General features: G+C 44.3%; 1 protein-coding gene across 1 annotated transcript in view; it reads left to right on the top strand.

The window, feature by feature from the left end:
- LOC118424993 overlaps positions 1 to 16,983 on the top strand; it is a 34,655-nt gene that overhangs the window by 14,826 nt on the left and 2,846 nt on the right. Inside the window, exons 13-19 of the mRNA XM_035833807.1 lie at positions 274 to 5,345; positions 6,273 to 6,404; positions 6,799 to 6,912; positions 7,405 to 7,545; positions 7,948 to 8,049; positions 8,429 to 8,557; positions 11,496 to 11,597. Of these exons, the coding sequence (XP_035689700.1) occupies positions 274 to 5,345; positions 6,273 to 6,404; positions 6,799 to 6,912; positions 7,405 to 7,545; positions 7,948 to 8,049; positions 8,429 to 8,557; positions 11,496 to 11,597 (5,792 nt within the window). The remainder of the gene's footprint in view (positions 1 to 273; positions 5,346 to 6,272; positions 6,405 to 6,798; positions 6,913 to 7,404; positions 7,546 to 7,947; positions 8,050 to 8,428; positions 8,558 to 11,495; positions 11,598 to 16,983) is intronic.

Consider the following 16,983-nt stretch of genomic DNA (forward strand, 5'->3'; position numbering starts at 1 on the left):
TGCTTCAAGGTTCACAAATTTTATAAATATAAAATTTATTACAAGTTCTTTGAGTAACTTTTGAGAAACTATTACCTAGTGTATGCTTCAAGATTGTTTTCACAATTCATATCTTTATGATTAGTAATATTTGCACCATTTCTGATGTTAGGCCACATGTACATACACGTGTATACATGTACATGGTGTGTGTTAGAAAAAGACAATCAACAAGAAGTGAAGCAAGGAACGTAATGAAATATAATTGTTGAGATCACATTTTTATTCCTCTAGGAACCTGTATCCACAACTTCCTGCCCACTGTCCCAATGGCCAAGAAGACTACTCCAAAGATGGTACAACTCCACAACGAAGAGATTGAAACTGACAATGAGATACTGAACAATGTAAGGTGCGACACATTCCATGAGTGCCCAGCTAACAATACGTGCTGTAAGCTTTCCTCTGGACAGTGGGGCTGCTGTCCCTTGCCTTCGGCTGTCTGCTGTGACGACCATGTCCACTGCTGTCCTGAAGATACAACATGCAGTGTGTCCACTGGAAAATGTCACAAAGGTGATGCCAGCATTACTTGGTTTGAGAAGTTGCCTGCTAAGACTGTTCAGAATGACCCAAACATCATGTGTGATGCCACCCACGAATGCCCTTCAAAACACACATGCTGTAAGCTGGCCTCTGGACAGTGGGGCTGCTGTCCCTTACCCAGTGCTGTCTGCTGTAACGACCATGTTCACTGCTGTCCTGAAGGAACAACATGCAAAGTCTCGACAGGAAAGTGTGAAAAGGGAGACATCACCTTGGCTTGGTTTGAGAAAACAAGTGCCATAACAGTTGAAGATGCACCAAATGTCATGTGTGATGCCACCCATGAATGCAAAGCTAAAGAAACGTGCTGTAAACTAAAGTCTGGACAGTGGGGCTGCTGTCCTTTGCCAAAGGCTGTCTGCTGTGATGACAAAGTTCACTGCTGTCCTGAAGGAACAACCTGTAGTGTGTCCACTGGAAAATGCAACAAAGGTGATGTTAGCTTAGCCTGGTTTGAAAAGTCGCCTGCTAAGAATGTCCAAAATGACCAAAACATCATGTGTGACGCCACCCACGAGTGTCCTTCAAAACACACGTGCTGTAAGCTGGCCTCTGGACAGTGGGGCTGCTGTCCCTTACCCAGTGCTGTCTGCTGTAATGACCACGTCCACTGCTGTCCTGAAGATACTACATGCGAGGTTTCATCTGGAAAGTGCAAGAGAAAAGACATCAGCTTTCCCTGGTTTGAGAAAGTTCCAGCCATAACAACAGCACAAGAAGTTTCAAATGTGAAATGCGACGCCACCCACGAATGCCCTTCAAAACACACGTGCTGTAAGCTGACCTCTGGACAGTGGGGCTGCTGTCCCTTACCCAGTGCTGTCTGCTGTAACGACCACGTCCACTGCTGTCCCGAAGATACTACATGTGAAGTGTCTTCTGGAAAGTGCAAGAGAAAAGATTCAAGCATTCCCTGGTTTGAGAAAGTCCCAGCTATAACAACAGCACAAGTTTCAAATGTGAAATGCGATGCCACCCATGAATGCCCTACAAAACACACGTGCTGTAAGCTGGCCTCTGGACAGTGGGGCTGCTGTCCCTTACCCAGTGCTGTCTGCTGTAACGACCATGTCCACTGCTGTCCCGAAGATACTACATGCAGTGTGTCCACAGGAAAGTGTGAAAAGGGAGAAAACAGTCTACCATGGTTTGAGAAAACAAGTGCCATAACAGTTGAAGATGCACCAAATGTCATGTGTGATGCCACCCATGAATGCAAAGCTAAAGAAACTTGCTGTAAGCTGGCCTCTGGACAGTGGGGCTGCTGTCCTCTTCCAAAGGCTGTCTGCTGTGACGACCATGTTCACTGCTGTCCAGAAGGAACAACCTGTAGTGTGTCAACTGGAAAATGTCACAAAGGTGACATAAGCATTCCATGGTTTGAGAAACATTCAGCTATTACGAAGGAAAATGAAGTTTCAAATGTAAAATGCGACGACACCCACGAATGCCCTTCAAAACACACGTGCTGTAAGCTGGCCTCTGGACAGTGGGGCTGCTGTCCCTTACCCAGTGCTGTCTGCTGCAACGACCATGTTCACTGCTGTCCTGAAGATACAACATGTGAGGTGTCATCTGGAAAATGCAAGAGAAAGGATTCTAGCATTCCCTGGTTTGAGAAAGTTCCAGCCATAACAACTGTACAAGAAGTTTCAAACGTGAAATGCGATGCCACCCATGAATGCCCTTCAAAACACACGTGCTGTAAGCTGGCCTCTGGACAGTGGGGCTGCTGTCCCTTACCCAGTGCTGTCTGCTGTAACGACCATGTTCACTGCTGTCCTGAAGATACAACATGCGAGGTGTCTTCCGGAAAGTGCAAGAGAAAAGATACTACCATTCCCTGGTTTGAGAAAGTCCCAGCTATAACAACAGTACAAGAAGTTTCAAACGTGAAATGTGACGCCACCCACGAATGCCCTTCAAAACACACGTGCTGTAAGCTGGCCTCTGGACAGTGGGGTTGCTGTCCCTTACCCAGTGCTGTCTGCTGTAACGACCATGTTCACTGCTGTCCCGAAGATACTACATGCAGTGTGTCGACAGGAAAATGTGAAAAGGGAGAAATCAGCCTCGATTGGTTTGAGAAAACAAGTGCCATAACAGTTGAAGATACACCAAATGTTATGTGTGATGCCACCCATGAATGCAAAGCTAAAGAAACTTGCTGTAAGCTGGCCTCTGGACAGTGGGGCTGCTGTCCTCTTCCAAAGGCTGTCTGCTGTGATGACAAAGTTCACTGCTGTCCTGAAGGAACTACATGTAGTGTGTCAACTGGTAAATGTCACAAAGGTGATGTTAGCATTACTTGGTTCGAGAAAGTGCCAAGTATAGCAATGGAGGAAGAAGTTTTCAATGTAAAATGTGACGCCACCCACGAGTGCCCTTCGAAACACACATGCTGTAAGCTGGCCTCTGGACAGTGGGGCTGCTGTCCCTTACCCAGTGCTGTCTGCTGTAACGACCATGTTCACTGCTGTCCTGAAGATACAACATGCGAGGTGTCTTCCGGAAAGTGCAAGAGAAAAGATACTACCATTCCCTGGTTTGAGAAAGTCCCAGCTATAACAACAGTACAAGAAGTTTCAAACATGAAATGTGACGCCACCCACGAATGCCCTTCAAAACACACGTGCTGTAAGCTGGCCTCTGGACAGTGGGGCTGCTGTCCCTTACCCAGTGCTGTCTGCTGTAACGACCATGTTCACTGCTGTCCTGAAGATACAACATGCGAGGTGTCTTCCGGAAAGTGCAAGAGAAAAGATACTACCATTCCCTGGTTTGAGAAAGTCCCAGCTATAACAACAGTACAAGAAGTTTCAAACGTGAAATGTGACGCCACCCACGAATGCCCTTCAAAACACACGTGCTGTAAGCTGGCCTCTGGACAGTGGGGTTGCTGTCCCTTACCCAGTGCTGTCTGCTGTAACGACCATGTTCACTGCTGTCCCGAAGGAACAACATGCAGTGTGTCGACAGGAAAATGTGAAAAGGGAGAAATCAGCCTCGATTGGTTTGAGAAAACAAGTGCCATAACAGTTGAAGATACACCAAATGTTATGTGTGATGCCACCCATGAATGCAAGGCTAAAGAAACGTGCTGTAAGCTGGCCTCTGGACAGTGGGGCTGCTGTCCTCTTCCAAAGGCTGTCTGCTGTGATGACAAAGTTCACTGCTGTCCTGAGGGAACTACCTGTAGTGTGTCAACTGGAAAATGTCACAAAGGTGACGCCAGCATTACTTGGTTTGAGAAAATTCCGGCTATAACAACTGAAGAAGTTTCAAATGTAAAATGTGATGCAACCCATGAATGTCCTTCAAAACACACGTGCTGTAAGCTGGCCTCTGGACAGTGGGGCTGCTGTCCCTTACCCAGTGCTGTCTGCTGTAACGACCATGTCCACTGCTGTCCCGAAGGAACAACATGTGAGGTTTCTTCAGGAAAGTGCAAGAGAAAAGATGTTAGCATTACCTGGTTTGAGAAAGTTCCAGCTATAACAACTGAAGAAGTTTCAAATGTCAAATGTGACGCCACCCACGAGTGCCCTTCAAAACACACATGCTGTAAGCTGGCCTCTGGACAGTGGGGCTGCTGTCCCTTACCCAGTGCTGTCTGCTGTAACGACCATGTTCACTGCTGTCCTGAGGGAACAACTTGCAGTGTTTCGACAGGAAAATGTGAAAAGGGAGAAATTAATATTCCTTGGTTTGAGAAAACAAGTGCCATAACAGTTGAAGAGGCACCAAATGTCATGTGTGATGCCACCCATGAATGCAAAGCTAAAGAAACTTGCTGTAAGCTGGCTTCTGGACAGTGGGGCTGCTGTCCTCTTCCAAAGGCTGTCTGCTGTGATGATCACGTCCACTGCTGTCCTGAAGGAACTACATGTAGTGTGTCAACTGGTAAATGTCACAAAGGTGACATAAGCATTACTTGGTTCGAGAAAGTGCCAAGTATAGCAATGGAGGAAGAAGTTTCCAATGTAAAATGCGATGCCACCCACGAATGCCCTTCAAAACACACATGCTGTAAGCTGGCCTCTGGACAGTTGGGCTGCTGTCCCTTACCCAGTGCTGTCTGCTGTAACGACCACGTTCACTGCTGTCCTGAAGATACAACGTGCGAGGTTTCATCTGGAAAGTGCAAGAGAAAGGATGCTACCATTCCTTGGTTTGACAAAGTTCCAGCTATAACAACTGAAGAAGTTTCAAATGTAAAATGCGATGCCTCCCACGAATGCCCTTCAAAACACACATGCTGTAAGCTGGCCTCTGGACAGTGGGGCTGCTGTCCCTTACCCAGTGCTGTCTGCTGTAACGACCATGTTCACTGCTGTCCCGAAGATACTACATGCGAGGTGTCTTCTGGAAAGTGTAAGAGAAAAGACATCAGCTTTCCTTGGTTTGAGAAGAAAGCAGCCATTAATGTTGAAGAAAGCCCAAACATTAAATGTGACTCCACCCATGAGTGCAAGGCCACTGACACTTGCTGTAAACTAAAGTCTGGACAGTGGGGCTGCTGTCCTCTTCCAAAGGCTGTCTGCTGTGATGACAAAGTTCATTGCTGTCCTGAAGGAACTACCTGTAGTGTGTCAACTGGTAAATGTCACAAAGGTGATGTTAGCATTCCCTGGTTTGAGAAAGTTCCAGCTATAACAGCTGACAAAGAAGTCTCCAATGTCAAATGTGATGCCACCCACGAGTGTCCTTCAAAACACACGTGCTGTAAGCTGGCCTCTGGACAGTGGGGCTGCTGTCCCCTGCCTTCGGCTGTTTGCTGTAACGACCATGTTCACTGCTGTCCCGAAGATACTACATGCAGTGTGTCGACAGGAAAGTGTGAAAAGGGAGAACTCAGTCTACCTTGGTTTGAGAAAACAAGTGCCATAACAGTTGAAGATACACCAAATGTCATGTGTGATGCCACCCATGAATGCAAGGCTAAAGAAACTTGCTGTAAACTAAAGTCTGGACAGTGGGGCTGCTGTCCTCTTCCAAAGGCTGTCTGCTGTGATGACAAAGTTCACTGCTGTCCTGAAGGAACTACATGTAGTGTGTCCACTGGAAAATGTAACAAAGGTGATGTGAGCATCCCTTCGTTTGAGAAAGTGCCAGCTATAACAACAGCACAAGAAGTTTCAAACGTGAAATGCGATGCCACCCACGAGTGTCCTTCAAAACACACGTGCTGTAAGCTGGCCTCTGGACAGTGGGGCTGCTGTCCCTTACCCAGTGCTGTCTGCTGTAACGACCATGTTCACTGCTGTCCAGAAGATACAACATGTGAGGTGTCATCCGGAAAATGCAAGAGAAAAGATTCTACCATTCCCTGGTTTGAAAAAGTTCCAGCTATAACGACAGTAGAAGTTTCCAATGTCAAATGCGATGCCACTCACGAATGTCCTTCAAAACACACGTGCTGTAAGCTGGCCTCTGGACAGTGGGGCTGCTGTCCCTTACCCAGTGCTGTCTGCTGTAACGACCATGTCCACTGCTGTCCAGAAGGAACTACTTGTAGTGTGTCGACAGGAAAGTGTGAAAAGGGAGAAATCAGTCTACCATGGTTTGAGAAAACAAGTGCCATTACAGTTGAAGATGCACCAAATGTCATGTGTGACGCCACCCACGAATGCAAAGCTAAAGAAACGTGCTGCAAGCTGGCCTCTGGACAGTGGGGCTGCTGTCCCTTACCCAGTGCTGTCTGCTGTAACGACCACGTCCACTGCTGTCCAGAAGGAACTACTTGTAGTGTGTCAACGGGAAAATGCAAGCATGGTGACATCAGCTTACCCTGGTTTGAGAAGAAGGCTGCTTTAACAGTGAGTTCTACCTTTTACCTTTGATTCATTTTGGCAGTGCTCTACTTTTACTAGGTTATAGAACATAGAAATGCAAAGTGAAAAGAAACAATCATTGCCCCAGAACTCCTAAAACAGCAAGTCTTGTACCCCTGGCACATGACATAGCTTTGCTGCATCAAGATGTTTAATTTACGCTACTGTGAAAAAATCCTGATAGGACAAACTTTGATATCTACCATCTATTTAATTGATGCAGGTAGCTGTTAAGAAGACCTCAGCTCCCTGTACAGACCTCCCTAAAATACTTGCACCAGTCCTGTTGCACTTGTCTACATAATAGTACATGGTGAAAAATCCTGGTAAGAACCCTAACAAACTTTAATATCTTTTTCCTGCCTTCTAATTGATACAGGTGGATGTTGAGAAGACCCCCTGTCCCGGAGGTAAGCAGGAATGCGCAACAAACTTCACCTGCTGCCAGAGAGGAGCCACACCTTACACATGGGGGTGCTGCGACTTCCCTAACGTAAGTAATACTGAAAATTGATTTCCATGCAGTTTAGCTCACTGAAGGCTAATGTCACATTTCCAAACTGGGATGACTGGGCTAAATGTGGATCTAAATAAAGTCAGAGTCAAATGCTGTTGTGGAAACAAAAAAATAGAAATTTGTATGCAAAATGTACACAAATGATGCCCATGACTATTCTCTTTATATCTTGCATGTGTTGTTTGGTGTCTTTTACAGTATATCATAAACTTTTGTTCCCAAAAGCTGTCCGGCCAGGCCCCGGTTTGGAAATGTGGAGTTGTGTGATGTGAAGTCAGGATGTTTGGCCCGTAACCCATATGCAGAGGTCCCAAGTTCAAATCTGTTGATATGTCACTGATCTTGTACCCTTGGGAAAGGCATTTTATACAACTTACAATGCACCTAATGTAATGTTTCCGGATTCTCATTCTTCAGTTTAAAAAATTTTGTTGTTTTATAAACTTGTTGTTGTTGTTGTTTTTGTAGGCTGTATGTTGTCCAGACCGTAAGACCTGCTGTCCTAAAGGCTACCACTGTGATCCCAGCAGAGCAACATGCTTCAAGAGTGAAAGTGATGAAATTGTTGTAGCCAAGCAACTTGCCATACCGGATACTGTACAGTCTGAGGTAAGAAAATGTTTATACAATCATGTTTACATCCCTTCCCTCCCTCTGTCTCTCTTGATGTTTACCTCCCTCACTCTCCTTCTTTTTCCCTGCCCCTTTTCCTCCCTCTTTCTCCCTCTGCCTTCCTAGACCCCTCTCTCCCTCCCTCTCTCTCTCTCTCTCCCTATCTCTCCCTCCATCACTCTTCCCTCTATCTCCATCTCCCCCTCCGTCTCTCTCTACTTCCTTCCTTGTCCTCCTTCTCTCTCTATTTTTCAGTTTTCCTTACAAATGTTCAAATTTGGTGAACCATTGATTCTACAAACGTTTATAATACCAGTTGCAGTGATGTACATGACTGTACATATACTTGAGTCCCTGCTTCTCTAAAAGACATTCCATGTTATTTATTTTGTCCTGTAGGTGGGAAATGTGATATGTCCTGGTGGTGAGTACCAGTGCCCAGAGAAGACCACCTGTTGTGTGAGTCCCTCTGGTACATTTGGATGCTGTCCTGTCCCCGAGGTAGGTACCTTTGGATGCTGTCATGTTCCTCATATTGTTTTGGGCTTGTCTGTGTTTCTGCGCGTGTGTGTGTGTGTCTGTCTGTCTGTCTGTCTGTGTCCTATTGTTTTAGTGTGAATGTGCATGACATTGTGTGTGGCTCTGTGTATGCTTGTATCTGTGTGTGTGTGTGTATGTATGTCTGTGTCTGTGTGCATGTATGTCTATGTCTGTGTGTGTGTCTGTCTATGTCTGGTTGTTTTAGTGTGAATGTGCATGTGTGTTGCTCTGTGTATCTGTGTGTGTGTTTGTGTGTGTGTCTTCAACAAGCATTATGAATTTGGTTGAATATAATGAAAAACTTTTTAAGTTAAGAAACCCCTTTTTCCCTCCCATGCAGGCTGTATGCTGTGCGGATGGGGTACACTGTTGCCCAAAGGACCACACGTGTGATCCATCATCACAGATTTGTAAGAGTGCCAGTGGTCAACTACCCTGGCTGGACAAGCTGTTAGCCAAACAAGTAAAGGTCAGTCTTAAACATCGCAAATGTTCAATGTGATTCTCTAATTACTTTGCCAAAAAGTGGTTACTCACGCAACTGGTATGATTTTGGAAATGGTCAGACGTTTCAGACACCATCTGATGTCTTTCATTAGTGACACTGAAGAAATCTTTAATCCTTAGTAAGCTTTGCATACGAGCGATTGCGATGATGTCACGGTGATGCAGTGGTAGGCAAAAAGCAGATGTTTGGCAAAATATTGATTTACATATTAACCAGTAATTTGAGCCGCTAATTTGAATATCAATTTTTGATCCAATCTACTGACGTCCTGGTAGGCAACAACCGTCCAATATCCCGGATATAAACAACAACAGCGATCGCTCGTATTGATATGTAAAATAGATCTCTAGTTGCTGCATCTAACTTCTGCTAACATAATTCCATTAGGTCACAAACATTGCATATCTGCCATTTTGAAAAAAAAAAGTCCTACTCTAGTGCTCATATCAAATTTAAATCATTATTATGATGGACTACAAAATCTGCTTTTAAAATCATTGTATTGAAAATATAAGAATAAAGGTGTTTATTACTAAGTATGATAAATGTCATACTTGACAATTAAAAACTCAGTAATGTTTGTTTTTAATCTTTGTAGCGATAATCTTAGCATTAAAATTGCCTTAAACCTTTATTAAAGAAAAAATGATAATCAATGGAAATAATATTAATTCATGAGCCTATCTCTTCTAAATTTCCTTCTGAAGTTAGACACCTGTACTTAAGAGAAAACAAATAACTGATTAAAGTAAATCTATTGAATGTACAAATCTTTAAAGAATTTTGTAGAAACTTGATCCTTCAAGAATGCTCAGCTGATCAAATTACGCCAGCCTGTAAAATTAATATAATCCTGGTCAATCGATTTTTTTGCGTGTCCAACAAGCATCAACAGATTTTATCAAATCAATGAGCAAATTAATCTTATATCTACTCTTAAAACGTTGTCATTATGTCATGTTGTACCTTTCAGATCCCTTGAGACTACATCAGTCAACTTTGTTTTTGAAACTTCATCATAGTTGGTCATCTTATCAATGCCAAAAGAAGAAGTAAAAAAATGGATATACTGTCATAACTACCAGGAAAATTATTGTTTTGATTGAAATTCTACCCAAAGAAAGACTTTATTAACAACAGACAGTACACTATAACTATATTAGGGTAAAAATCACGATATTTTTGGCAGATTATGACCACTGTAAGTTTGATAATCTAGAAATGATGTTGGTACTAAATAAATCTATTTAAGGTTCATTTTCTATATTGAATTCTTAGTCATTAATATAAAACCTTGAAGTTACTGTTTATTGTAAAAGAAGAAATGTTGCCGGGGATTTAATTTTGCAGTAGAGTGTTCATGGTGGTTTAAAATTTACAGTTGAAAAAACGAGGTACGTGAGCAAGTGACAAAACAAAATTGACACTGTAGTTTGAAGTTTAAACATAAAACCACAGCAACATTTCCCCTTTTATAGTAACTTTTTTTAATGAAGGCTCATGTGAAAGGTTTTGTGATGGTTCTCATACTCCAGTCCAGAGTATTTTTTCTCAGGAATTTTTATACTTTGTGGTAGGTAGCATAAAGAGAGCATTTCAGGGCTAGTGATTAGCAATATAATCAATAACCCATCTTATTTCTTATCCTTGTGACTGTTTTGATCGTTGTTTGGCTTGAGATTGAAAGTTCCTTCAAGAAGAAGTTGAAAGGCAGCTTTGATTTCCTAGAGTAATGTTTAATGGTTTTAAATCAAAATGTTTTAATATCAAGTTCACTTAATATTTATGAGTCCTATTTATCAAAAGTTGTGTCTTGTCCAAAGTGATGCTTGTCCAATGTTGAAGCTTTAACTGAAATAAACAGATGAACACAGTCTTACATTCTATTCTTGTACATAATGTTGTTGTTGTAGTATATAGTGGCGCTTAGGTCAGCAAGTTTTCTTGCTGTTTCTGTAGCTGCAGGGTATATATTTACATGGAGGGGTTGCTTGTGGCACCTACTCAAACATAGGACCCTAATCTTCTAAAAGATGGGTGCAGCCCCACCAGGATTGATGTACATGAGCTTGTATGTTCTGTTGTTCGTTGTGGCACATCAACAAATTAGTGTTGTAGCTTCACAAGAAAGCAGATTAGAATGCAGGAAACAGAAACATGACATTCAGCTATTTTGATGAAGGAACCAACAAGAACAGAGTTAATATCAGAGGTAAAATCTATCTCTTCTTTGGATATGAATTTTAATCAATAAATCAAACTTTTCAAATCTGATAACATCAAACTCTTGGAGACTTTCTAATATTTAGTGATTTTAGATTTTCCAAGATGTTTTTGATATCCTTGAGAGAATTACTGTAAATTGATCTGTGAAAAAATTCAAGCTGAATGCTTGATTCCCTGTACAAGGCAATGATTTAAAAGTATTTCTATCAGTTTCCTATAAAGCTAATTATTCATTTGCAATGAAAGATTCTGATGGTGTTATTTTTATACAAGCTTTGTGTGGTACAAGCAAATTAAAAACAAGGCTAATCAAAATGAAATATGCTTTTTAATTAGCATAATTGAATAGAGGGCTTCAAATTACAATCTTTGACTATTAGTAAGTATTTCAACGAATTGCTGAATCATTTAAAAGTAAGTCCCTTAACTGTGTAAGACTAGCTGTCACAGATTACTTAAGACTCACTTAATAAGTCTAGCTGGCTTAGACTACTCCATAATGCATTTCAATTGTATCCATACTGGAGAAACAAGCTTGATGTCTAGAGAGTTAGACATCAAGGTAAACAACAACTAAAGGCAAATCAATCTCTACAACAGCTACCGAATATAATTGCTTGAATCTAAGTTAAAATCATGTGCATTGTTGATCAGTATTTCTATTCCTTTTCAGGTGAAAGATATTAAGTGTGGCAGTAGCACCTCCACTTGCGGAGATACAGAGACGTGCTGTAAGATGGCTACTGGACAGTGGGGATGCTGCCCCATGCCTAAGGTATGCCACAAAATAGTGTCATGCTCTAGATACTTCTTCCTTCATACAATGTTTGTATGTGTCAGGGTGGGTTGGTGTGTCTGACTGTCTCAGATGTGTGTCTGCAATTGTGTGTTATACCAATAAAACTAAACTTGACCCTACTGTTGAAGGCTGTCTGCAAATCATGAACTCTACACTGCAGTTCGTGTAGTATATGTATGTGCCATGTGTGCACATCTGTGCGCTGTGCGTGCATGTACATGTCATATACCAGTACACTAAACTTTACCCTACTGTTTCAGGCTGTCTGCTGTGAGGACCACCTCCACTGCTGCCCCAGTGTGTGTGTTTGTGTGTGTGTGGTATATGTATGTGCTGTCCCCAGAATTTGTATGTGTGTGCATGGCTGTGATATGCCACTAAACTAAACTTAACCCTACTGTTGCAGGCTGTCTGCTGTGAGGACCACCTCCACTGCTGCCCCAGTCTGTGTGTGTGTGGTATAGGAAATATGTGAGCGTATGCGCAGATCACATTAGTTAATTAGCGCCTCGAACGCTGACCTCACGTGACACAACCAGCAGCCCCCGCCAGGGAGGCCAGTCGCGTCAGGATGCGCTCGTCACGTCATCAGCAAATCTTACTGTAGCGTAAATGTTTCACGGTATCCCCGGCCCACGGCTTGTCGATGAGCCTTGCAAGCAGGCGAAGATTCAGTCGTGGTGTCCCCAGTTCGTGTTTTGAGGCCGAGATTCTGATAAACTTGATTCTCTTCCTCAACACCGGGCACATGCGGACGTGCCGGACGATCTCACCAGTCACGGGTGACCGTCGGTTTTTCACGTCGCCTTCGCCGTCACTCATCCCAAGATTCGCCATTCACTCTGAAGGTGTCTCATGCCTGTGTAGTGAATCCTACTCTTTTCTTCCCGGATCATCCTTGCAGCGGGCGTCATGACTGAATGGAACCCTTCCTCTAGTGGCCTTCACCCCGCTCGCGCAAGTGGTAGGATCCAACCCGCGGCTGCCGGACTGCAGTAGTAGACCACCTACCGGGGTTGCTTACTGTTAACTCCAAGCTCGCAAAACCGTAAGTCACGCCAGTTCGGACGTTCTTTACTCACTACATAACTTTACTGGTGGATCCTGGATCGTGGTCCCGCTCGGGTAGACGTACTTCATTACGATCTCTACACCGTGACCCTTCATTATTATAAACACCTCTGTCGTACGGGATTACCTAACAAGATTGGTAGGGTCAGGATTGCGACTGTCAACACCATCCAGACCCCCTGTCTAATTGAGTCCTTCTGTGCGCCAACGGACACTAGACTCGCCATATTGAGATAATATGTCTGCCAATATCCAGCGAAGACTGACACCGCCGGCTCGTATTTTGCCATGTTCCTGTACCCACAGTTGGTTTCGTGGACAGTGTTTCCTCTCCGGGTTTGAAATGTTGGATCCTACGGACAGTGTTTCCTTACAGGAGTTGGCTCGCCAAGAGTAACCCCAGCGGTATATTTCCTCACAGCTGGCTAACACTCCTACGGACATATAGTTTCCTCAAAGGAGTTAGCTCGCCAGTTGAACAGTGACACTCCTACGGACAGTGGTTCCTCACGGTAGTTAGCTCTCCAGTTTAACAGTGACACTCCTAAGGACATAGCTTCCTCACAGGAGTTAGCTAGCCAGTTAAACAGTGACACTCCTACGGACATAGTTCCTCAAAGGAGTTAGCTAGACAGTTAAATAGTGACACTCCTACGGACATAGTTCCTCAAAGGAGTTAGCTAGACAGTTAAATAGTGACACTCCTACGGACATAGTTCCTCAAAGGAGTTAGCTAACCAGTTAAACAGTGACACTCCTACGGACTTAGTTTCCTCACAGAAGTTAGCTAGACAGTTAAATAGTGACACTCCTACGGACAGTGGTTCCTCACAGGAGTTAGCTCGCCAGTTAAACAGTGACACTCCTACGGCCATAGTTCCTCAAAGGAGTTAGCTAGACAGTTAAATAGTGACACTCCTACGGACATAGTTCCTCAAAGGAGTTAGCTAACCAGTTAAATAGTGACACTCCTACGGACTTAGTTTCCTCACAGGAGTTAGCTAGACAGTTAAACAGTGACACTCCTACGGACACAGTTTCCTCACAGGAGTTAGCTAACCAGTTAAATAGTGACACTCCTACGGACAGTGGTTCCTCACAGGAGTTAGCTAACCAGTTAAACAGTGACACTCCTACGGACTTAATTTCCTCACAGGAGTTAGCTAGACAGTTAAACAGTGACACTCCTACGGACATAGTTTCCTCACAGGAGTTTAGCTAGCCAGTTAAATAGTGACACTCCTACGGATAGAGTTTTCCTCCCAGGAGTTAGCTAGCCAGTTAAATAGCGACACTCCTACGGACAGAATTTTCCTCACAGGAGTTAGCTAGCCAGTTAAACAGTGACACTCCTACGGACATAGTTTCCTCACAGGAGTTAGCTCACCAGTTAAACAGTGACACTCCTACGGACAGTGGTTCCTCAAAGGAGTTAGCTAGCCAGTTGAACAGTGACACTCCTACGGACATAGTTCCTCACAGGAGTTACTAGTAGCTAACCAGTTAAACAGTGACACTCCTACGGACTTAGTTTCCTCACAGGAGTTAGCTAGACAGTTAAATAGTGACACTCCTACGGACAGTGGTTCCTCACAGGAGTTAGCTAGCCAGTTGAACAGTGACACTCCTACGGACATAGTTCCTCACAGGAGTTACTAGTAGCTAACCAGTTAAATAGTGACACTCCTACGGACTTAGTTTCCTCACAGGAGTTAGCTAGACAGTTAAACAGTGACACTCCTACGGACTTAGTTTCCTCACAGGAGTTAGCTAGACAGTTAAATAGTGACACTCCTACGGACAGTGGTTCCTCACAGGAGTTAGCTAACCAGTTGAACAGTGACACTCCTACGGACTTAGTTTCCCCACAGGAGTTAGCTAGACAGTTAAATAGTGACACTCCTACGGACAGTGGTTCCTCACAGGAGTTAGCTAACCAGTTAAACAGTGACACTCCTACGGATTTAGTTTCCTCACAGGAGTTAGCTAGACAGTTAAACAGTGACACTCCTACGGACATAGTTTTCCTCACAGGAGTTAGCTAGCCAGTTAAACAGTGACACTCCTACGGACAGTGGTTCCTCACAGGAGTTAGCTAGCCAGTTAGATAGTGACACTCCTACGGACATACTTTCCTCACAGGAGTTAGTTAACCAGTTAAATAGTGACACTCCTACAGACAGAGTTTTCCTCACAGGAGTTAGCTAACCAGTTGAACAGTGACACTCTTACGGACCTAGTTTCCTCACAGGAGTTAGCTAGCCAATTAAACAGTGACACTCCTACGGACAGTGTTTCCTCACAGGAGTTAGCTAGCCAGTTAAATAGTGACACTCCTACGGACAAAGTTCTCCTCACAGGAGTTAGCTAGTTAGTTAAATAGTGACACTCTTACGGACAGAGTTTCCTCACAGGAGTTAGCTAACCAGTTAAACAGTGACACTCCTACGTACAGAGTTTTCCTCACAGGAGTTATCTAGCCGGTTAAAGATCGTTAAACAGTGACACTCCTACGCGCATCATACTCACAGGAGTTAGTTCACAAGTTCAACAGTTACACTCCTACGGACAGTGCTTCCTTACAGGAGGTAGCTCGTCAGCTATTACATAGTGACACTCCCACGGACCTAGTCTCCTCACAAGAGTTTGTTTGCCAGTCATACTGTGCCACTCCTGCGGACACTTCCCTGACCAGTGTTTCCTCATAGAGTTAGTCAGTTCATCAGCGACGCTCCTTCGGACTGCGTTTCCTCACCGACGTTCGCTTGCCAGGTGTGCAACAGTGACAATCCTACAATGTTTCCTCCCAGGAGTTTGCCAGCCAGTTATACAGCGACACTGCTATGGGCCGTGCTTCCTCACAGGAGTTAGCCAGCCAATTAAACATTGACACTCCTACGGACCGTGTTTCCTTACGGGAGTTAGCCCGCCGAGTGTTAACCCATAGCGCTCCGACGGTGTCTCCTCACAGTAGTTCCCTCGCGATCGCCAAGTGCTATTGCGTGACACTCCTTCATCACGGAAGTTCGCTCGCTAAAGTGTCCACCATTGACCCTTTTACGGACAGTGTTGCCCCACTGGAGTTCGGTCTTCTGGTGTTCAAGATGACACGCCTACGGACAGTGTTTCCTCATGAAAGTTGGCCTATGATCAGCCGTTCAAGTCTACCAGTTGCTGCTCCGCGACTCTCTAAGGACAGTCTCTACTCACATGCGTTTGGTCGCCGGGTTTAAAAGCTGTGACAAGCCTCATGACGGCTTTTCCTCTCAAGACGTGGGTAGACAGGTATCCAACAACCCTGCTTCTCTGAGCCGCGTTTCGGCGTGTACAAGATTGCTGCACCGGAGGCCAGCTTCTTCTCGCGTCACACATCTCTGAGGGTCATCTAACGTCTTCTACGCATCTCCGGGCGTCGGACGCTCCCACAAACGGGGAGGGTTCGAATTCAATGCTCGAACTACAATTCTTCTGCACACGTATGAACTCCTCTTGTGCCATATGTATCTACGAGACTACACCCCACATTGACTGTATACATCTGTTACAGACTGAGTCATTGACTGTTACAGACTGAGTCCTTCACCATCTGTGAAGTTATTCCTTCAGGGCGTTGCGGTCACTTGATAGTTCGTTTCACCTATTAACCTCACTATGTGCCTCTGCCAGTATAGCAGAACATCCCAAGTTATTTGCAACTGACTGTTATATGTTAAGCGTTAAGGTACACCCCGTCCTTGTCGTTTTAGCCGATAGATACGCCTTCTTTTCTTATCTAGTAGCCTATAGGTATGTATGCCTCGGACTTGTCTAGTTCACCTAGTACATGCGTGCCCTGTTCTTGCTAATTACTAGCTAGTTGAGTTAATTTTTCGAGTACTAGCTAGTTGAGTTAATTTTTCGAGTACGCTTGAAACTTAATTCTCGCCTCTACACTTTGTTAGCCGTCTGCCTTGCGCTCCCTCCACGCCTCTGCTCTCTCCACTCCAAACACCTCACTCCTCCTCCCTACGGGCTTGGTCCTGGTGGTTCTCAATGTTTGATTGCACAATGCATTAAAACTCTACCAAGCCCATTCCTTCTCCGCCTCATTCAATCCGGCATGTAGTGTGAGAGAGCAGATAATTGGAAATATGTGAGCGTATGCGCAGATCACATTAGTTAATTAGCGCCTCGAACGCTGACCTCACGTGACACAACCAGCAGCCCCCGCCAGGGAGGCCAGTCGCGTCAGGATGCGCTCGTCACGTCATCAGCAAATCTTACTGTAGCGTAAATGTTTCACCCGCCCACC

This window comes from Branchiostoma floridae, chromosome 10, assembly GCF_000003815.2.
Source record: "Branchiostoma floridae strain S238N-H82 chromosome 10, Bfl_VNyyK, whole genome shotgun sequence".
NCBI classification, from domain to species: domain Eukaryota; kingdom Metazoa; phylum Chordata; class Leptocardii; order Amphioxiformes; family Branchiostomatidae; genus Branchiostoma; species Branchiostoma floridae.